Consider the following 22,899-nt stretch of genomic DNA (forward strand, 5'->3'; position numbering starts at 1 on the left):
AGAAAAGACAAAAAGTTGCATGTTATTTATTATGCAAGTCGCACATTGAATGATGCGCAATTAAATTATGCAACTACGGAAAAAGAATTGCTAGCTATTGTTTTTGCTTTTGACAAATTCAGGGCATATCTAATTGGAGCTAAAACAATAGTCTACACAGATCACTCCGCCATCAAATACTTGCTGGAAAAGAAAGATGCAAAGCCGAGACTCATTCGTTGGGTACTTCTGTTGCAAGAGTTTGACCTAGAGATTCGCGACAAAAAGGGGACCGAGAACCTCGTCGCTGACCATCTTTCCAGACTTGAATTGGGGGAAGAAGACATAAGCGAGCTACAAATCAATGAAAGCTTTCCTCATGAGCAACTTCTTCTAGTGGCAAATGCTCAAACCCCCTAGTACGCTGACATTGTTAATTATCTTGTTTGCAAAATTCCTCCTCCCCAATTTTCTTACCAACAAAGGAAAAAGTTTTTTCATGATATCAAATTTTACTATTGGGAGGAGCCATTTTTGTTCAAGTATTGTAGTGATCAGCTCTTCAGGAGATGTATACCGGAAACTGAAATAGAAAGTGTCCTTAAATTCTGCCATTCAATGGAATGTGGAGGTCACTTTGGAGCAAGCAAGACAGCTGCGCGTATACTAGAAAGTGGTTTGTATTGGCCTAATCTTTTTAAAGATGCTTATAATTATGTTTGTCTTTGTGATCGTTGTCAAAGGTTAGGTAACATTTCGAAGAGACATGAAATGCCCCTGAACAGCATCCTTGAAGTCGAAATCTTCGACGTATGGGGTCTGGACTTTATGGGACCCTTTCCACCATCATATTCAAATCAATACATTCTAGTGGCAGTGGATTATGTGTCAAAGTGGGCAGAGGCTGTTGCTATTCCGAATAATGATGCCAAAAGTGTGATGCACTTCATCAAGAAAAATATTTTTACAAGGCATGGCACTCCTAGAGCGATAATCACGGACGGAGGTAAGCATTTTTGTAATCAATATTTAGATTCCCTTCTTGCAAAATATGGTGTCACTCATCGTGTAGGTACTCCATATCATCCTCAAACAAGTGGACAAGTAGAGGTCACTAACAGAGAAATCAAAAAGATCCTCGAAACCACTGTTGGACAATCACGAAAGGATTGGTCCAAAAAGCTCGACGATGCTCTATGGGCCTACAGAACTGCATTCAAAACGCCTATAGGTATGTCTCCATATCGCATGGTGTATGGTAAGGCTTGTCATCTTCCTGTAGAGTTAGAACATAAAGCGTTTTGGGCCATTCAATTTCTTAACTTCAATACAAAGGAAGTTGGCCAGAAACGATTGCTGCAGCTAAATATGATGGATGAAATGCGCCTCCATGCTTATGAAAGTGCCAAAATTTACAAAGATCGCACTAAACAATGGCACGATAAGCGCATTATCAAGAGGGATCTAAAGGTGGGCCAGCAGATGTTGCTCTATAATTCTAGGCTCCGGTTATTCCCTGGTAAGTTGCGCTCTAGGTGGTCTGGACCATTCACAATCAAGGAAATTTTTCCTCATGGTGCGATTGAAATAGTGGATGGTAAGTCAAATCGAAGTTTCAAGGTAAATGCTCAACGTTTGAGAAGCTATCATAGTGAAAACTTTGAACCCATCAAATCAGCAATTGGTCTTGCCTAGCCGAAACTAAGATAAGTGCGTCGAACTTAACGACGTTAAACAAAAGTGCTCATGGGAGACAACCCATCTATTTTTCTTATTAAAAATTTTGACTATTTATTTATTTTTATTCTTTATTTTATTTGTCAAAATTCCCAAAATTTTCTCCATAAGTGTTCTTTTGTTTTAGTTAGAGTGTTTTGTAGGAAAAAGTGGAAATCCAGAACCAAGCACGCCCTCGCCGTGCTAGATGGCACGCCCGTGCCATGGGGTCAGGTTCCAGCACGCCCAGTTGCACCTCGCAGCACGCCCGTGCGTTGTTCAAGGGTGATCACACCTGAAGGACAGAGAAGAGCGCGAACTTCACATGCACGAGCGCGACCAACACTCGCGATCGCGAAACGACAGTGCGGGAGCGCGAAAGGCGCAAACGAGAGACAGAGAGTTAGTTAGCATAACTCGCGAGCGCGAATCTACACTACGCGAGCGCGAGAAGTGAAAGCGTGAAGTAGAGATCTAGGCCGCTCAACTCGCGAGCGCGAAACTACAACTCGCGAGCGCGAGGAGCGCAACTAGAGATCCAGAAGCAAGCACACCCGAGCCGTGCTCTTTAGCACGCCCGTGCCAGGTACGCCACTTTTGTTGTTTTGCAGGTCAGAGGAAAGCACGCCCAGGCCGTGCTAATCAGCACGGCCGTGCCACTATCAGACCAACTCATTTATTGGCGCCCTTATTTAATCAGGACGGTTCTCGCACGCCCTAGCCATCACCTCTTCTCTCACAAATTTTCTCTTTTCTTCTCCCTTTTCTCTCAAACCAAGCGCTCTCCACCTAAATTTTTCACATAATCAACTCCAACAATGCCTCCTAGATACAAACGTAGCAGACCCGCATCCTCCATTGCTGCTCGGAAGCGTTCGGCTACGCGATCCTCCACGGCCCCTCAACCTCCTTCACCTCCTGCACTTCCATTCGAGTTCGCCTCACCCGATCAACAAAAAAGGTACACACAATTATCTCTTCGGCCCATTTTACCGAATAGATTTATTGATGAGACTGCTTTAGCACAAGTGGGTCTTAGAGATATTGTGTTAGAGCCACTTAGGCGAATAGGGTGGGGACAATTTCTTGAGATGAAGGACTTAGTTTATGCCCCTCTAACTCTGGAATTTCTGAGTTCCTATCGCGCCTTTATTCCATTATTGCCTAATTCACCACCAAGCAGGGTTAACTTTAGGCTTCTTAGTCAAGACTTTGAATTAACTGTGAATGAAATTAGCCACATTTTCGGGTTTCCTACAGACAACAGCCAGATACAAATATCTAAGGATTTTAGTGCACGAAATACTTGGAAAGATTTGACAGGAGAAGTGAATTATAATCCTAGATATTCTAAAGCATCCAAATTAAAGAAACTTTCTTTGCGCTACATTCACAAATTCTTAGCTAATTCAATTTTTGGAAGGAGTGAAAGCGATGGGGTGCTAAGTTTGAACGAATTATATTTTCTATGGGCTATTGAGAGTGGAGTTTTATTGAATGTTGGTTATTGGCTCTGCCAAAAATTTGGAAAGGTGGCTGGAGCCGACAAAGGGGCCATAATGGTGGGATGTTTTGTAACCCGGATTGCTAGATACTTACAGGTTTGGAACCCGGCTAGGCCAATTTATGATTGTGTAGGAGGAGGGCGTAATACTAGACTGGACCTAGATGTTATGATACACATGAAACTGATTGAAAAAGTCGGGGATACATATCAAGTAGTGGGCGCCCCAGAGGCTAATCCTGATGATGCAGGAGCAGAGGCAACCGGTGGAGCTAATATGGAAGAGGATAATCCTCCTCCTTTTCCTTCTTCTTTTGGTGCAGGTACATCCGGTGCTGGTTCATCGTTCCAAGGCCAATCCAACATGACAAATGATGAAGTCCTTGCAAGAATGATGTCTCGGATGGACCTCTTTGACACGCGCCTTAACGGGATGGAAACAATGATTGCAGATCGCTTCCAGTCCATTGAGATCATGAACGGCAGTCTTGACTCTCGGATGGACACCATGCAAGGCCAACTCCAGACCATCCTCCAGCTTCTGCAGCCACCCCCACCGCCGGAGAATTGACGGATTTCTCACTTTTGTTTCACTTTGTTTTTGATTTTGTTGATTTTTGTTCTACTACATTGTCTTGGTTACTTTCATTTTAAGTTTGTTTGTTATTTGAATCTTTATAACTTCTTGGTAGTGTTTGTTCTTATTGTGTAGTTGTTTTCTTTTAGCTAAGACACATTCCACACTCGATTTATTGTATTGTTCAATACAATGTTGGTAAGGTTTCTTTCACTCTCTTATTACTTTGCTTCTAGTAATGCAATAAGTTTGGGGAATTTATGCACATTGGGGACAATGTGATTGATTGAATTGGGGGAAGGGAATTTTGGCTAAAAATTTGTGTTTTTGTTTAACATGTTTGGAATGATTACAAGTAAGCTTGAAAGTTCTCATGTCTAGTAATAAGTGTTAAACTTAGTTGATTCTAAATTCTAGCATATTTAAGTTTTGAATTTGAAATTTTTGACTTAATCATGCTCATTGATCTAAACTATTTGTTTCTAGATTTTTAAACACTAATTTTTATGAGAATTATGATGTATAGGTGTGCTTTATTCTAAAGTATTCTAAACCTCGGCATTCCTAGAACAAAATTAGAACCCCTTTCGAGGCGAAAAATTTAAATGTTTACATTTTAAAAGAGATGATTTAGGCAATTTTTGTTGACCCTTATATGTAGCCTAAGACCACCTAAATAAAAATATGACCTTTGAAACCAACTTTGAAGCCTTAAACCGTGAAATTTTCTTCTTCACCCTCAATAAACCGAGTCATTAAAGCCAAATTCAAACCTCCTACCCTAAGTACAAAGGATTGTATGATTAAAAGATTCGATTTTTTTTAGAATATAGCAACAAAAGAAGGAGAAGTCATCAATTACTACTAGCAAATAAAGAAAAGAAGAAAGAATCAAGAAAGAGGCACATGAAAAGCAATCAAAAGCATTCAAGAAAAATAGAAAAAGGCAAGGAAGAAAAGTACCAAAACATTAAGAAAAGACCTTGCCCAAGATGCCTCTAGCTAGTAAGAAAGTTTCAAAACAGACACTCCTTAGAACTAGAAAAGTGCAATTAAAAATAGAATCTTGAATGTTATACATTCTTTCGTACTCTTTGTCTACCTTTTATCCCTTTCTTTGATTAAGCAGAGTTTACACAAAAAAAAAGCCCCATTACAACCCAAAAGAAAGACCTTTTGATCTTTTAATCGTATGCATTTAAATCGTGGAGAAAGAATAACTAATTTTGCATATGGGAATGCCACTTTTGCACTATCAATTGCCTTATTTTTGAAAGGTTGAAAATACTTGTGAATAATTCATGTCCTATTTATCATAAATTGATTGAATATTAGTGTTGACAATCTCTTTAAACTTGTATTTTACTCAATGGATGTGTTTTATTCAAGAAAAAAAAAATAAAAATAAAAAATAAAAAGTCAAGCTTAAGTATGAATAGCATGGAGAACGACTGCGTTTATTCACTTGTTTGCTAATCATGATATCTTGAAAGATTATTGAAACCATCTCCAACCATGTTAAACTAGTGTCGTCAAATTATTTTCCTTTTGGTTTTGTTGCTTGAGGACAAGCAATGGTTTAAGTTTGGGGAATTTTGATAAGTATAAATTTTATAGTGTTTTTAATATAGTTTTTGTTAGAATTTTAGTAAGTTTTTATTACTTGAATTTGATTTTAAATCACTTTTAGCATAATTATGATCAAAAGCTTCCTTGATCTTTAATCCGCTTGATCTAAGAGAAAATTGCAGAAATTTGGCGCAGAAAAGAACTTCAGAATGCAAGGCACTTAGCTAAAGCACGCCCTAGCCGTGCTAAGTGGCACGCCCAAGTAGCAAGTCTCAACAAAGAAAAATGGCCAAGTCGCGAGCGCGACTTTCAAAGGCGCGGGCGCGATAATCAGAAAAGAGAGTCAGAAGATTTGCAAGAACTCTCGCGAGCGCACCTTCCATATGCACGGACGCGAGCTGAAGTCGCGAGCGTGACTTTCAAATGCGCGGGCGCGACAAGCAGATCTGAGTGTCAGAAGCAATTGGACCATATATGCGAACGCGACATTCATATATGCGGGCGCCAGCATCAGTCGCGAGCGCGATATTGGTATGCGCGGGCGCGAGACAGCACCTTTGAGAGGTAGAAAGCTTGCCAGCAGAAGACGCGAGCGCGACTCTCCAATGCGCGAGCGCGAGAAGCGCAACTCGAGAGGCAGAGAAGAGCACGCCCCGCCTGTGCTCTGTAGCACGCCCCGTGCTGCACTAGCCAGACTTCCAGATTAAAGCACGCCCAGACCGTGCCAGATAGCACGCCCGTGCTATCACCAGGCGGAACCAGCGTGAATTCAATCGCAAAACAAATTCTACTCACATGGACCGACTTCAGGGAGTTTCCTAAACATACTAAACAAGACCTGGACCTATTCTAGGAGGAAAAGGAGTCCTAATCAAGAAGAAATCAAGAACCTAAACAGTCATGATCTTTGCACTAAATAAGGATTCTATTTCCTAAAAAGGAGTCAGACTGACCTTCAGGACCTCTATATAAAGAAAAAGAACTTCTCATAGCAAGGCATCATCTGGATCTCACGTTTTTGTACAATTCTTTACATAATTTTCTTCTTCTCAAGGATTTCAAGCTTCAAACAATTGTGATAAGATTCAAGGAAGTCAGCAACATAGTTGTGGATACAGTTTTTATTCTAAACTCTTCATCTTGTTTTCTTTCTTTATTATTGTCTTTAAATATGATGAATGATTCACGTATGATGGAGTTTAATTTAATTACTATGTCTAGCTAAACTCTTATACTAGGGATTTGATGTAATTTAATTTGATTCCAGCTTATAATATTAGATTTATTTTTCTTTGTTCTTGTTATAAATTATTATTGTGCTTAAGGCTTCCAGGCAGAAATTTTCCCCTGGATTGATTTATTTCAATAATTACATTCGGGAGAAGGGTTATTGATATGAAAAAGATAATAATTTACTTGAGAATAATAACTTGATGTGGAAACTATATGGTTTGACTCAAGGGGGGTCTTCATAAGTTAATAAAGTATTAAGTTGTGAATTCACAAAGCAACCATAAAACCTAATGATCTGATTCATGTTTAATTTCACTATTAAGGTAGGTAATTAACTTGGATTAGAATAGCTAACACTACATCGGGAGAGCTTGTTAGCAAACTTAGGGTTGTTTCTCGTACTTGAACAATTAAAATTGATTAATGAACTAATAGAATAAGCTGGATAGAATTAAGTGAAATCAAATTCCCTAGTATTTTACTTCTCTGATTTCTTTTCACCTAAATTTTTGTGTTTGATTTTCTCTGTTTCTATTTTAAATTCTTTTTACTTTACAGCAATTTTCTTTTATCATCGTCTAAATAATAATAGGTTAATATAATTTTGGTAATTGATAACCAATCCCTGTGGATACGATACTTTCTTACTCTATATTACTTGTTGCGATTTCGTACACTTGCGAAGAAAAATCGTTGTCAATTACATTAAATCTAGCTTGCTTTCCTTTAATTTAGTCATTTACTTGTTTACTTTATATTCAGTTATTTTAGATTCAAGAGGTCCTTCAACTAATTTCTAGACAATACATTTGGATTCAAAACTAATACTCAGTCCCCCTATCCCTGAGGGCGATATCTTTTATATACTACTTGCATGATCCATATACTTGTGGATTCACTAACACTAGGAAAGGAGCTAAGAAATATTCTTAGCCTCCCTCTTATTTTTTAAGGTAAAGCTTGAGGCCTTAAGGGCCGAACTTTGAACTTGGACTTGGGCAGATTAGGCTTTGGGTGAGTGCTGTTCAAACAAGACCAGAGCGATATTTTGATCCGAGTTACATACCTGAATCTCAAGAGTTGTGTGTCTTGATGGATCCCTTAGCCGCCAAGATATCGATAGCATGATGTTGAGAGTCTTGCAACTAACAAGGATTTTGTCGCTACAAATGAAGAGTCCCCATAATTGCTAATCAGGTTTACACCCGTTGAGTTTATGTCCAACGCACTCCCTTAGCATGATTCCAGAGAATAAAGACAGAGAGAGGGGAGGTGGAAGGTTTGTCGTTTTGGAATTTGCTATTGGACTTTGAAGATGGAGGAGAGAACATGGATGATCAAAAATTTTGCATGAACCAAAAACTTTATCGGATAAGAGATGGAGAATGTCTACAACTGATTCTTCAAAAATTTCAATATGGTAAAACTTGTTATCAATTTTGACTTTAATAGTTCCTGAGATGAAATTAGAGGAGGGTGTTGAAATGAATATTCTTACTGCATCGAGACGTTTTCTTTTTGTCCCTTACCTTGCATGGGAATCTCGACCTTGCATGAGAATCTCGACAAATGACAAAATATATTTTGACATTATTTCATTTAAAATGTAACATTTAACAGAGAGAGAGGAGATAGAATATTTGTCCAGTAAAGTTACAGAGAATATTTCTGTAAATACTTTTTGAGGGAACACAAGTTTTGTAAATACTTTTTTTCTAAACACCATTTTTATAAAAAGCTCGTATTTTACAGAAAGCATTTAACATAGTCGCTGCCGGAAAGGGATTAGTCATAAAAAGCTAACTATAAAAAAAACAAGAAAAAAAATAAATTATATATGAATCAACTATAGAGAAACATTGATTATAAAACTAATTAATTGTCCATATGAACGCGTGAACAATGCGTTTTTAAGTGTAATGTATAAAAGTTTCCATATAAATGAGTATAAAATAGATTAATTAAATAATTGAACCTAATCTACATAGTAAATAGTTATTATGTCGGTAAGACTTTGGCCTGACGCTACGAGAATCTAATCAATACTAATATTAGATTAAATATAATTATGCAATTACAATAAACATAGAATAATGAAATGAGTCAAATGACCTTCATGCAGCAGCAGATAACTAAACCAGAAAGAGAACAATAGAGCATTTCTTAACATTATTTTATATTTTTCATATTTGAGACGAAAATCTGGCCATTTCACGGATGGAAAAGAAGTTTGCATCTTTGAGACCTAAAACCAGCACTCTAAACTGGAAATTTTCGAAATAATTATGAAATAATTTTCAAAATGATCTTTTACAATCAATCTTATTCATGTTTTTTTGGTAAAAAATGAACAATGTATGAAAAAAATAAACAATTATTTTATTTAGAAATTATAAAAAATCGATCATCATGTAATAATGAATTTTATATATGATTTTAGTTGCTTTCTATTATAGTGATTTTTGCTAATTAAATTAATTGGTTTTGTCTATTAATTTAAAATTTCTATTAAAACGCATTCTATTATTCTTATTAAAGAATTTGTGGGCTTACTTTGGCCAACCAATGCTAAAATGTTATAAATAATTAATTATTTAGCTAGCTTGTCTTCATTATATGCTTTTTATGAATTGATTATTTAATCGATGTGAGATTTTTAACAGTAGATATTCTGTATCAAATTTGTAAATTTCTTAATATGAGAATTATTGAAATATATATTTTTAAGCATTGGAAGAAAGAATTCAAATCTAACTGTATTGCTAGATTATACACATATTTATCAATAGGTTATATCTTGATTTTCACATAAAAATTATTGAATACAAACATTTTTATCAATTTTTTCACGTGGAAAAATGTATTTGACTTGTAAAACAAACCTAGCACGTCTATCTTTTTTTTTTTTTTTTTATTCAATTGATATTAATAATTAGTTAGAAAATATAATATGATATATATGAATCAGCTTTAGATAAACCTCACATATAAAAAAGAGATGCATAAGAGATATATATATTATCATGTCAGATTATACAAATATTTATCAGTAATTAATGCATTACATTAAATATAAAAATGGGCATAATTCCTGGTTCGTTTGTCTTTTATCAATTAACTCGTGTTTTTTTTTTCTAATCATTGGTCAACAAATCAGTGTCACCCTGGATTTTCAATAATAATATTTTTTTATAGGCAATTTAATTATTTTATTAATTTTTATATATCTAAAAAAAACTTAATATTTTCAGATATCTAATCTCGACCCAATATGCTCACTCTGAACAAACCCAACCTAACCCGAAAATGTTAAGTAAAAAATCTGAAAATCAAAACAGTACAAAGTTCATAATAGACAATTATTTCTTCTCTTGAGATAAGAGAATAAATAGTTTACGTAGACCAAATACAAAAACTTCATATCCAAGCCAAAAAATCACTCTGTGGATAAACTCCTTTTTTAGCCAATATATCTGCAAAATTATTCTTGCTTCTTTTAATATGACAAAAAGCAATGTGTACTAAAGATGAGATCAAACAATCCAACCTGTTAAATTTTTTTCAGCAATGCCACAGTCTATTATTTGTGTTCAGCATCCAACCAATCGCATTTTTTGAATCAGACTCAACTAGCAAGGGAAAAGAATTCAGATGCGAGGAAGAGAAGACTTCCATTGCAAATAGGATTGCTGGAAATTCTGCAAATAGGATTTTCAATAATATTATTAACAATGAGAAAATAAAAATAAAGAAAAAGATTAAGAAAAGAAAGCGAGAGCACCTATAAAAGCAGGTTAAGGGAGAGGCTAAACACCATCTCTTGCTCTCTTCTTCATTAATTCCTTCTTGCTCAGTTGCTCTCTTTGTAAGTTATTTTTTTGATAAATTCCTCTTAACGTTAATTTCCCATTCTTTCTCTTATTAATTATTTTTATAATTTTATGCAATTTTCTTAAATAAGTATATTTTTAGAATGATGTCTGTGTTTCTTCATGCAAATGTTTTTATTTGTATGATAATTAATTAAGCATTTTGACAGGTGAAATCAATATGAAACGGGGAAACACGAAGCTCTGCATTATGGTGGCCGCATGGTTTTGCTGGAGTACTATTATATTTGGATGGGTATCGGCTAGGGAAATAGATTGTCCATTCTCATCAAACGACCAGTACACAGCTGATTCCGTTCCAACTTTAACCATTACTTATGATGCTGATGAAGATAAGCAAAACTACGCCAAGTTTATTAAAGATCTAATACAAGCATTTGGCTCCAGCGGTTTAAGCCACGGAATACCAGTCTTACGGGCCTCAGTGGCTGCAAATCAGAAATTTTTTGTAGCCAAAGTCATAAATTCTGGGGATATAGAAGTATCAGTAGGATTAAACGTCATTAATGCATATCTAGTGGCTTATAAGGTAGGAAGTAAATCCTATTTCTTTAACGATACGAATTTTTTGGCCGATGCAAAAAAATATCTTTTCACAGACATACAGCAACAACCAGAATTACCATTTACTGGTAACTATGCAGATTTTATATCTAAGGCAAAGGTACATAGAGAGGAAGTGGATTTAGGAGTGGTGGCATTAGATAATTACATATATGATCTTCAAAAAAGTTCTCAACCAGCAGACATTGCTAAACCTCTAGTTTCTTTTATCCAAATGGTTTCAGAGGCAGCCCGATTCAAATATATTGAGAACAAAGTATTAGATCAAATTAGCCAAACATTTAGGCCCCGCGGCGACATACTTAGCCGGGAAAACTGTTATAAATTAATCTCAAATAATTCCACAATAACCTAGATCGTGCAAACCACTAGATTCAACAAAATAGATTGAATAAGAAAAGGTTGCGTAACTGACATCGTTGTTCGTCGATCTTGATGTGCAGAATTAGGTTTGCAGCCTTCCAGAGAATTGAAGAATCGATTTAGCGGAAGCAGTACGAAAGGAACGTAAAACTGAATCGTATTCAACTCCTCTGGGGACCACGACCTTCATATACCTGTAGCGTTAGTACAATTCCTATTTCGGTCCTTTAACGAAATAGAAATTATATAATGGTCTCTACACTTAATATCTATAATCAGTTGATACCTCAATAGTCAATTATTCACAATCAAGACCATATTTGAAATTGACTTTACAATTAGACTGTTGTACATATTTTAATTTTACATATTAAGCCCACAATAGAAAATTAAATCCAACAATCTCCCACTTAGGCGAACATATGTTAAATAAAATACATACACCAAAATGAGCTCAACAAACGCAGTCATACAATGTATCCAAAAAACAATCTCGTCCATTAGTTATATTGATAAAGAGCTGAAGAAACATTCGCCATAGATCTCATGACTAAGTTCATCATCAACTACATTACCAATACCCCTAAATGACATAGATTCATTATAGAAGTGTAGCATGAAAACTACATGTAATGTGATCATCATGTCTGTTTCCAACTGGTCACCAACAAAAGTGAGATCAAGCAAAACAATAATAATAATACAGAGTGTAACCATCAACCAAAATGAGTACTCAACAAAATTTCATAATAAAACATATCCAAAACAAAATAGAGCATTCAAAAACATAATGTATACATAAAGAGCAAACTCCCACTAAAACTAGACAGTCTCAAACAAAACGATACCCATATGAGCGGTGTGCTCATGGAAAACTTTCGGTATCACTGCCTTTGTAAGCGGATCCACAATCATAGAGTTTGTTCCAATATGCTCTAAGGATATCTGTCCACTCTGTACCCTCTCCTTCACAGCCAAGAACTTAATCTCAATGTGTTTTGATCGAGAAGAGCTCCTGTTGTTGTTAGAGAATAAAACGGCTGACCTGCTGTCACAATACAACTTCAGTGGTCTTTCTATTCCACCTACTACACGCAGCCCAGTGACAAGGTTTCTCAGCCAAATAGCTTGATTGGATGCCTCATAAGATGCTACAAATTCAGCTTCCATGGTGGAGGTTACCACTAGAGTTTGTTTCACACTCTTCCAAGAAATGGCACCGCCGGCCAATAGAAAAATGTAGCCAAATGTGGATTTTCTACTGTCTTGGCATCCAGCGAAATCAGAATCAGTATACCCAATGATCTCAAGCTGATCTGATCTCCTATATGTGAGCATATGTCCCTTAGTCCTCTGAAGATATCTCATGACTCTTTTGGCTGCTTTCCAATGATCCATTCCTGGATTACTGAGACATCTACCTAACATGCCAATTATAAAAGAAATGTCTGGACGAGTACAAACTTGAACATACATAAGACTTCCTACAGCTGACGCATAAGGAACCTTTTACATTTCTTGAATTTCAAGTTCACTCTTTGGACATTGTTGATTACTAAATTTATCACCTTTTGCAATAGGGGTATCCAATGGTCTAGAATTCTGCATACTAAATCTCTTGAGCACTTTATCAATATAGCTCTTTTGTGATAATCCAAGAATACCTCGAGAACGGTCTCGATGTATCTGAATCCCTAAAACAAAAGAAGCTTCACCTAAATTTTTCATCTTAAAATGCTTTGAAAGAAAAACTTTGGTTTCATGCAGCAAGACTTTGCAATTAGTAGCAAGAAGTATGTCATCCACATATAAGACCAAAAAGATAAACCTACTCCCACTGAACTTATGGTACACACAATTTTCAACAGCATTTGCCTCAAAGCCAAACGAGACAGTTACTTGGTTGAACTTAAAGTACCATTGACGAGAAGCTTGCTTGAGTCCATAAATGGATTTCTTTAATTTGCATACCATATGTTTTGGATCTCCAATTACAAAATTTTCTGGTTGCACCATATATATTGTTTCATCAATGTCGCCATTGAGAAACGCAGTCTTAACATCCATTTGATGAAGCTCAAGATCAAGATTTGCAACTAAGGCCATGATTGTCCTAAAAGAATCCTTCGAAGAAACTGGAGAGAAGGTTTCTTTATAGTCAATCCCTTCCTTTTGAGTAAAGCCTTTTGCTACAAGACGTGCTTTATATCTTTCCACATTACCTTGAGAATCCCTTTTGGTTTTAAATATCCATTTGCAACCAATGAGTTTCTTTCCTTCAGGTAATTGAACAAGATCCCAAACTTGATTGTCTTGCATAGACTTATACTCTTCGTTCATTGCCTCAATCCACTTATGAGAGTCAGAACTCTGCATGGCATGATAGAAACTAACTGGATCATCATCTATCATGTCTACAGTATCCTCATGTTCCTGAAGAAACACTATATAATCATCTGGAATAGCACTTCTTCTTTCCTTAGTAGATCTCCTCAAAGGCATTTGAACAGGCTCTAATTCTTGAGGTTGTTGAATTTGTTCTTGAGGAAGAATAGCATTGTCTTGAATTGGATCTTGAATAGCGACAGGAGCAACTGGAGTCTGTACGCTATCAGAAACAACAAAAGGAATGAGAACCGAATCATCCTTACTTGGTTCCTCTTCAAAGACAATGTTTCTTTCTTTATTTCTCCCTCCAAAATCAACATCCTCAAAAAATGTTGCAATTCTCGTTTCAAAAAAAGTTCTGGAAGTAGGATTATAAAACATGTAACCCCTAGACCGCTCAGAATATCCAACAAAGTAGCTGCTGATAGTTTTGGAGTCCAGTTTTGTTTCATTCGGCTTGTAAGGCCTTGCTTCAGCTCGACATCCCCAAACATGAAGATGCTTTAGACTAGGCTTACGTCCAGTCCAAAGTTCATAAGGTGTTTTAGCAACTGCTTTAGATGGAATCCTATTGAGAAGATAAGCTGCTGTCTTTAACGCTTCACCCCACAGAGACTCTGGTAAAGTAGAATGACTAATCATACTCCTTACCATATCCAAAAGAGTCCTATTACGTCTCTCAGATACACCATTCATGCTGGGAGTACCAGGCATTGTATATTGAGGGACAATTCCACATTCCTGTAGGAAAAGCGCAAAAGGTCCTGGACGTTGTTCGCCTGAACCGTCATATTTACCATAATATTCACCACCACGGTCAGATCGAACAGATTTAATCTTCTTTCCTAGTTGATTTTCAACTTCGGCTTTATAAGATTTAAACACGTCCAAAGACTCAGATTTTTCATGAATGAGATATAAGTAACCATAACGAGAATAGTCATCAATGAATGATATAAAATATCTTTGGCCATTTCTAGCTGCAATATGGAATGGACCGCAAATATCTGTATGAATTAGTTCTAAAACATTGGATGACCGAATGGCACCTAGTCTCTTTTGTTTAGTCTGTTTTCCTTTAATACACTCAATACAAGAATCCAAACTTGTGTAATCAAGTGTATCTAAGATACCATCAGAAACAAGACGCTCAATTCTTGATTTGGATACATGACCCAAACGTCTATGCCAAAGTACAGCTGAGTTATTAATATTCAACTTTCTTTTGGTACCTCTTGTAGTAACATGCAGGGATTCATGATAACTAGTATCAATGTCTAACATATATAGATTATCACATTCATTCAAGCAACCAGTACCCAAAACTTTTGAATTCACAGATAAAGTAAATACACTGCCTCCAAAAGAACACTGAAAACCAGATTTGTCCAAAAAGGAAACAGAAATCAAATTCCTTCTAAAAGAGGGAATAACAAAAGTATCTATAAGATCCAAAAAATAACCAGTACTTAAACATAATCTAAAATGTCCAATTGCCTCTACTTCAACCGGATCGCCATTTCCCACATAGACGTATCTTTCACCGTCAGTTGGCTTTCTGTAGTTGAGGCAGCCCTGCAATGAAACACTTATATGAGCGGTAGCACCAGAATCCATCCAATAAGTGTTTTTAGGAGCTGAAGTTAAATTAACTTCACAACAGACTAAAACAAGGTACTTACCCTTCTTTGCAAGCCAAATAGCAAATTTAGGACAGTCCTTTCTCAAGTGATCCATCTTTCCACAAAAGAAGCATTTTGGCACATAAGGCTTCTTTTGTACTGGATATACAGCAGTAGCAGCAGCAGGTTTCTCAATAGCCTTTTCAACAGTCTTTGCAGAAGGCCTCTTTCTTTTCTTGTTCTTGCCCTTCCCAACTGAAGAAACAAAATGAGCACTCTCTCTTTTGTTAGAATTCATCTTTTCCTCCTCATCAACACAATGAGAAATGAGCTCGTTAAGAGTCCATTTATTCGGCTGACAATTATAGGAAGTCCTAATTTGTCCATACTGAGAAGGAAGAGAATTCATAACCAAATGGACTAAAAGGTCATCTAGTAAAGCCATACCCAGCGCCTTCAGTCTCTTTGCAATCTGAGACATGCTAAGAATATGCTCCCGAACACCACCATTGCCAGCAAACTTCATGGAGGTTAATTTTCCTAAAAGTGTTCCCACTTCGGCTTTGTCATTCTTGACATAAGCCCTCTCCAGCTCGGCAAGATAGTTTTGAGCATTGTCCTTTTCAGCTGAGACAAAGTCTCGAACATGTTCTGGGACTCCTTTCTACATGATCATCAGACCTAAGCGATTAGAACACTCCCACTTCTCATACTGAACCCTTTGAACATCAGTGCTCGTATCAGTAAGAGGAGCAGGTTCGTCCATCCTGAATGCAAGATCCAAATCCATACAGCCCAGAAAGATCATAATGTCTTATTTCCAAGACTCAAAATTTGATCCCTCAAGTTTAGTGACACAATCAGGATTAAATGACATGTTAGCTGACATCAGAGAAAATAAACAAATAGATAAGTATAAGCTCACAATCCACAATTGAAACAATTCACATAAGTAGAGATCAAAAATGGAAATAAGATACAGACACAATATTAATATTCTCATCTTTGGATGTAAAACATTAACTTGTAATTAGTATCTCAACGCAGCAATCAAATATTGATAACATAGTCCTGACAAATAATAAATCTTCCTTTGGGCCGATATATCATTGTCATGGAAAATAATCAAACAATTATCAGATATTTATTGCCAAACATGTATTCAAAACTCAGCCAGATAGTAACCTTCCTTTGGGCCGATTAACTATCCACAACGAATTCTAATACACATGTCTAATATTCTAAAATAAATCAATTCAAGCAATAGAGGTCACTTTGGTGACTTATTGATCAAATCAATTTATTTTAACAAATATCAAACACAATAGGGACTTAATCACTCCAAAATTTAATCTCAAGTCGACAAATTAATTCATTTAATTGTAATTAAAACAAAACAATTGCAATTAAATGAATTGAATGTCTAAATATTTAATAATCTAAAATTATTTAGCCCAAAATATATATATATATATATATATATATATATATATATATATATATATATATATATATATATATAATCTAGTCTTTAAGTCACTAAATTAGAGACTAAGTTATAAAATTGGACTAAATAAATTTAAATAAATAAAGTTCGGGGGTCTAATTTAATTAAATATATGTCCATGGGTCTAGACGAAAGAAAACAGGAAATTAGGGGCCTAATACGAAAAAATAGAAAATTATATAATGGTGTCTACACTTAATATCTATAATCAGTTGATACCTCAATAGTCAATTATTCACAATCAAGACCACATTTGAAATTGACTTTACAATTAGACTGCTGTACATATTTTAATTTTACATATTAAGCCCACAATAGAAAATTAAATCCAACAAAAACAGCTGAAAAGTCCTATCTTATCAAATACAGAAATCTGTAAATGATGTATTTCTCAACCCAGTTCAATTGCAACGTGAAGACTATTCCTTTTACCAAGTCAACAATGTGAACCAAGTAAAAGATGGTATGGGAATCTTGTACAACGAAGCCAATCACAAAGTCTCCATGGAAGAAATTATTAACAACAGCAAAAAGTGGCTGCCATTGCTTAAGTAGCTTTAATGCAAGACATGAAGTTAATTATATTATTGTCCAAACATGCTGCTATTTCCCTTTAATTTCCTCATCTTTACGCTGTATGAATGTGATATATCACTATATAAAAATCTCAATTTAGAAACGATTCGTGCCGTTTCTAAAAGGATAAAATCCCTTGCTATTTATATAATGAATAATATGAGGAACAAAATTCTACTGGAATTCTTTAATTGCAATATTGGAAGCTCATTCTTTGCTATGCTCCTTTTTTTACTTTCCTTTTTTCTTCAGATAAAGCAATATGATAATTTTTTTTTTCTATGGTTCAATTATTTGTTGTTTATATGGATTGTTTGACTGTCTCCTTATTATTACGAGCTGCTTCGTGACTTTGGTAATTTTCTAGAAAAATCTAGTTAGTAGTAGTTAAATTTCTACATACTTTGTTAATATCTAACATTTAGTAGTTATTAGTTACTCGGTTAGCTAAAAGTTCCCATATAAAAACCAAGTAATTGGACAAAATTTTCTCTCAGCGAATACTTCATTAGAAATTAACAATTGTAAAAACTGAGGCTCTGAAGTCTTCTTTTCCATTCGATGTTGTATGAATATATACAACACAAAGGAAATATAAGAAAGGTAGAAGAATATTTGCACTAGCAGTATACTCCTACACCTACAAACAAGGTAATTATATAATTATATTGTATAATATACTAAAATAGAGTCGGGTGCAATCCCACCCATTTAGGGAAAGATATATATAAGGCAAGTTAGCCCTTGCCTAAATGGTTCGAATATGGGTGAGCAGTATTTGGTTCATACGAATAACTGAATTGAACCGACTCATTTCGGTCTGCGTCGATCAAGTTTTTTAAGAGATTGGTTACTGTTAGGTTTGAATAGTGATAATCAAACGGTTTTCGATTTTTGTTCGGTAATTAATTATTTACTTCCAAATCGATTTGGTTCTTCATATACCAAACTAATTGTCATAGTTTTTAGTCAGGTCCAATTAAATCTCGAAGGCTTTTCCTTGTTGACGCGTGGTTTTATGCCTCCACCTGACCCAATGATGATATGAGGACAAAGGATGAGGTTTCACAATAAACCAGAAGTGCCTAAATCAAAAATTGAATCAAACCGCCCAAAGGAGTCTGACCCGTGTTAGGGCTGCGTCACGCAGCTAATACCTGCGTGACGGCACTCTTAGTTGCGTCACGCAGCTCTAACGGGTCTGACACCCCTGGCGCGCGCCCGTGCAATGGCCTGCACTGTTTGTATGGATACGCGGCAATTGTACGAAAAGTAAGCCGCGTCACGCAGCTTACGGGTGCGTCACGCAGCTACTACCCGCGTGACGCGACTGCCCTGTTGCCCTAGCCATATAAATACTGCATTACACAGCAAAAACGGGACTTTTGAAGCTTTTCTCATTTCTCTCAAAAGACTAAGGCATTTTTAGACAAAAAGGAAACGATTGCGGCTAGGGTTTTCCTCAAAGACTCCAGTGAGTAATCTTGAGGAAGATCAAGCCATTAGGCACATAGATTAAAAGCTTGAAAATACAAAAAGGACATAAAAAAAGTAAAAAGAGAGGAAAAGAAAGGTTTTTATTGTTAAGATTGGACGTTGAACACTTCTGGGATCGTGAAGCTTCATCCTTAGATCAACCATATCGTATGCAATCCTCAAATCTGAGGGTTAGGTAATCATCTAAACCATTCTTTTGCATTTTTGATACTTATCTATGAAAGTCTTATTTTCTTAGCATTTTAGTTAGTTTGGTTTTGGTTAAGCTACATTTTGCCCATCTTTGAGTGTTTCTGAGTTGTATTAAATCACTGTTAACAAGAAAGAAACGTAAAAAAGGATAGTTTGAAAGGTAGTTGCGGACCAGAGCAGTTGCGTCACGCAGCTACTACCTGCGTGACGCGACTGTTCATGTCCAAAAGTCTTTGGTTTGGACTGGACCAGCTGCGTGACGCAGCTATTCGTATACCCAGAATATTATTATTCTCGTATTCATATTTAATGTGATATTTTGGATTAATAATTAATAAAATTGGGAATCTTAATAAGGCAAAAATAGTTTCGTCACACAGCTAGGAGTTCCGTCACGCGACTGTTCTTCATAGAACACCCGCGTGACGCGACTGTTCCAATCTCCAGTAATATTTTAAGAGTTGCGCCACGCGACTGTTCTTCATAGAACACCCGCGTGACGCGACTGTTCTGAAGTTCCATAATCAATAAGAACACCCGCGTGACGCGACTGTTCTTCACGGAGCAGCCGCGTGACGCGACTGTCCTAAAATTTCAGTATATTTTCCTCATTTCATCTCAATTTCATGTTATTAAGCAGCTTTTAATCTCAACTCAGAGAGCGATCAAACATGGGCAAATTAAGATTTAATCAAATCAAATTGATTAATTATTAATGATTATGAGGTTTTAGGGTTTATTTCTCTTTATTTATTATTTATCATATTATCGAATTCGGTTTGTGGCCCGCCTTTAACCATAAGGCAAGAGCGGGTCTTTTATTTTATTTCAGTATGTGTTATGAATGGATGGTGAATGATATACTTTATTTGTGATGAATGCAATGGATGAAATTAATTGGGACGGTTAATTAATTTTCCACATAGGAGCTCGGTTCGATTTGTTCGGGTTGGGTTTAAATAATTGGCTTTTCTAAAATAAAATCAAATTAGAAATTGTAGGTTAAAAGAGGCTGGTTTTTCCGGGCGTCGGCTTCCAACGGGCCGACGTACCCAATTCCCTTACCTAGGACCTCATTGGTTCGCTTGACCAGTTTTCCAAAATAAAAGGCCTTGAATCAAATGGGTTAAAATGGAGTCACTTTTATAAACAATATAGTAGTTGCAATTAGGAATTGACTCTAAAAGCCTACTATTTCTAAATAAAAATTGGTTAGAAAAAGCCGATGGAAAATTATTAATCGTCCATATATGTTTAATTGCTTTCTTTTTCCTTTCATAGGATTTTTGCATTCACTTGCATCTCTCTCTTCTCACCTCATTCTACCCGTATCACCCTTCGGTACTGGTGTTAAGTTTGACGGTGGATCTAGCCTAGACCATGCGATTTAGGCGCATCCATCCGAGGATTAACATCACTACTGACCGCAAACCTAGTACCTTAAAGGTGCGTCAAAAGGAGTAGGCCCAACAAAAGCCCGAATCCTATTCGCGGAACCCAGACTTTGTTAAGCCCAATAAGACTAAAGCCAATGCATATAGTTGAAAACCTTAGTTACTTCCCCTAAGGTGCACCCGATTTTATTTGCTGTTATAATGCCGCATTCATTTTCGAGAGTTTATATATCGTCAATCTCAAAACCCCCAGTTGGTTGTCGAGATTAGACCAATACCTAGGAAACAGATGTTGGAATTTATACCAATGGAATCCGTGTGTGGGAGAAATAAGGTTGGAAGGCATGCATTTCCCAACTCCCGTTCCCCTGATTGCTATAAACTGTACATATGTTGTGACATTCATGCACCATGTAACACCTTCCTTTTCAGCCATGCATTAATAAGAGCTAATGTTCGGTATGGACATTTGACCTTGATTTTGAGACCGGATTTCAAATTCGTTATGAATAATATAATGCAATTACTTATAGTGAACTAATACCCAAAAGAAAAGGGAGTTATAAGGGGGTTGCAGTTCTTTTGTATTTCAACATTTCTCGCATTATCTGAAAATAAGTGAGAGATTATAAAATTCTGTAACAAAATAACAGAAAATCCTGCTTGGGACCATATGTTCCAAGGCAAAAAGTAAGGATACAAAAAAAATAATAAACAACAAAAAGTAAAATCCCGTTCGGAAATTCTTTCATTCCGAGGCAAAAGTTAGGGATTCGAGAGAAAATAGTCAACCGTAAATCCAAAAGGAACGATTGACGACAAATAATGCTTGAAATGTTTAAATACAAAATAAGTTGTTGATGCATTATTCATACCGAATTTTTGATCCAGTCGTTGAAATCGGGACCTTATCTCCATACCGGCCTTAGCGCATTAGAAACGCATTCTCCATCCTATGTGCTCTCATTTTCATATGCATACATGCAGGACCCTCTGTAACTCAGAATTTTTCTTGTCAGAATTGATCCTTCCCGGGAAACCACTTTGAGAGTTTGGAATCGGCATCCTGGTCAGCGTTTAATCAGAACATCCCCAATCCCCGAATTCGCTCCAGTCAACTCCGTGAATCAGTCCAGTTCATCAGATTCAGAATCCGATTCAAATCCAGCAGAAATGGCAGATAACACAGAAAATGAGACCGGATTTTCTGAAGCTCAGATAAGGACCATTGCCCAGATTGTGGCTGTGGCTCTTGCTCAAGACAGGGCGCAAAACCAGAATACTCCTCCTTCGGGTAGCCAACCTGTGGCTGATGAAAGACCAATCCCGGAACCTGTGTCAAGTAATCAGGCTTCTGTCGGAAACACTATCCCGATTGAAAATGATATGCTCAAGCAACTCGCCGATCTAAAAGAAAGGTTCGACAAGATGGCGGCAGTAAAGGAGAGAGACCCGGCCACCAATTTTCATATAACTGAGTATGTCCTGCACCCGACCAGCTCGGCTTCTTTCAAAACCTTCAAGCATTCCATATTTGAAGGAGATAATGATCCTCGTTCCCACTTGTCTGAATTTCTCCGAGTATCCCAAATGAACTGGTATAACGAAGAAGATGTTTTGCGAGCATTCCCGCAAACACTACATAAGGATTATCGGAGGTGGTATGACGGTTTAGACGAGGAGGTTTAGAAGAATTGGATCAAACTGCAGACTGCCTTTCTCAAACATTTCAAGACTGAAGAGAGTGATGAGTTCAGTCTGCGTGATCTGGAGAGTTTGAGACAAGGGAAGGATGAAAGCTTTTCTGATTACTACAGAAGGTGGAGGACTAAGCTGTATAGAGTTCAGACAAGGCCAAAGGACAAAGAGCTGATCAGAATCTTTAGCAGGAGCTTGTTGCCCTTCTTCAAAGAAAGGATGCTGACTCAGCCGCTCACTGATTTTTCTTTGGTTCAAAGTGCTGGTCTAAACATCGAGGAATTGTAGAAGGAAGAAAAGAAGAAAAACAGATTGGCGGGCTGGGGTGCTGAGTCAATTACAAAGAACCAGAGCAGACGTTTCGATATGGGATTTGCTGATAGCATCAAAGGAGCACAGAGAAGCTTTACTTGAAGCTATGACTTTCGTCAGAGTGCCGGCTCGAATTCAAAGTGTTGATATGATCAATGTGCTACAGCGGAGGATAGGCGAAGTCACTTTCTTTGACTCAGACTTCCCACCAGAAGGAAGGAACCACTGTAAGCCACTGTATATTCAAATTGCCGTTAATGGACGAGATACTAGGAATGTGATGGTGGATAATGGGTCCGCACTGTGTGTATGTCCGTT

The 22,899-nt window shown here is 36.6% G+C and overlaps 1 protein-coding gene across 1 annotated transcript; it reads left to right on the top strand.

Annotated features, from left to right (window-relative positions):
• The first annotated feature begins 10,623 nt into the window (after positions 1 to 10,623).
• LOC149498899 (ribosome-inactivating protein cucurmosin-like) lies at positions 10,624 to 17,467 on the top strand. Its single transcript, XM_089719032.1, has 2 exons — positions 10,624 to 11,349; positions 17,262 to 17,467. The coding sequence occupies exons 1-2, from the start codon at positions 10,629 to 10,631 to the stop codon at positions 17,465 to 17,467; spliced, it is 927 nt and encodes a 308-aa protein (XP_089575158.1). The 5' UTR covers positions 10,624 to 10,628.
• The last annotated feature ends 5,432 nt before the right edge of the window (positions 17,468 to 22,899 follow it).

Source organism: Jatropha curcas, chromosome 1 (genome assembly GCF_041381405.1).
Source record: "Jatropha curcas cultivar XTBG-Jc1 chromosome 1, XTBG_Jcur_1.0, whole genome shotgun sequence".
Lineage (NCBI taxonomy): Eukaryota > Viridiplantae > Streptophyta > Magnoliopsida > Malpighiales > Euphorbiaceae > Jatropha > Jatropha curcas.

Excerpts from the sequence above, each read along its gene's own strand:
- LOC149498899 (XM_089719032.1), top strand. The coding sequence starts at position 10,629 with ATGAAACGGGGAAACACGAAGCTCTGCATTATGGTGGCCGCATGGTTT. Across the intron at positions 11,350-17,261 it reads CATACTTAGCCGGGAAAACT|TCCTATCTTATCAAATACAG; the intron begins GTTATAAATTAA and ends ACAGCTGAAAAG.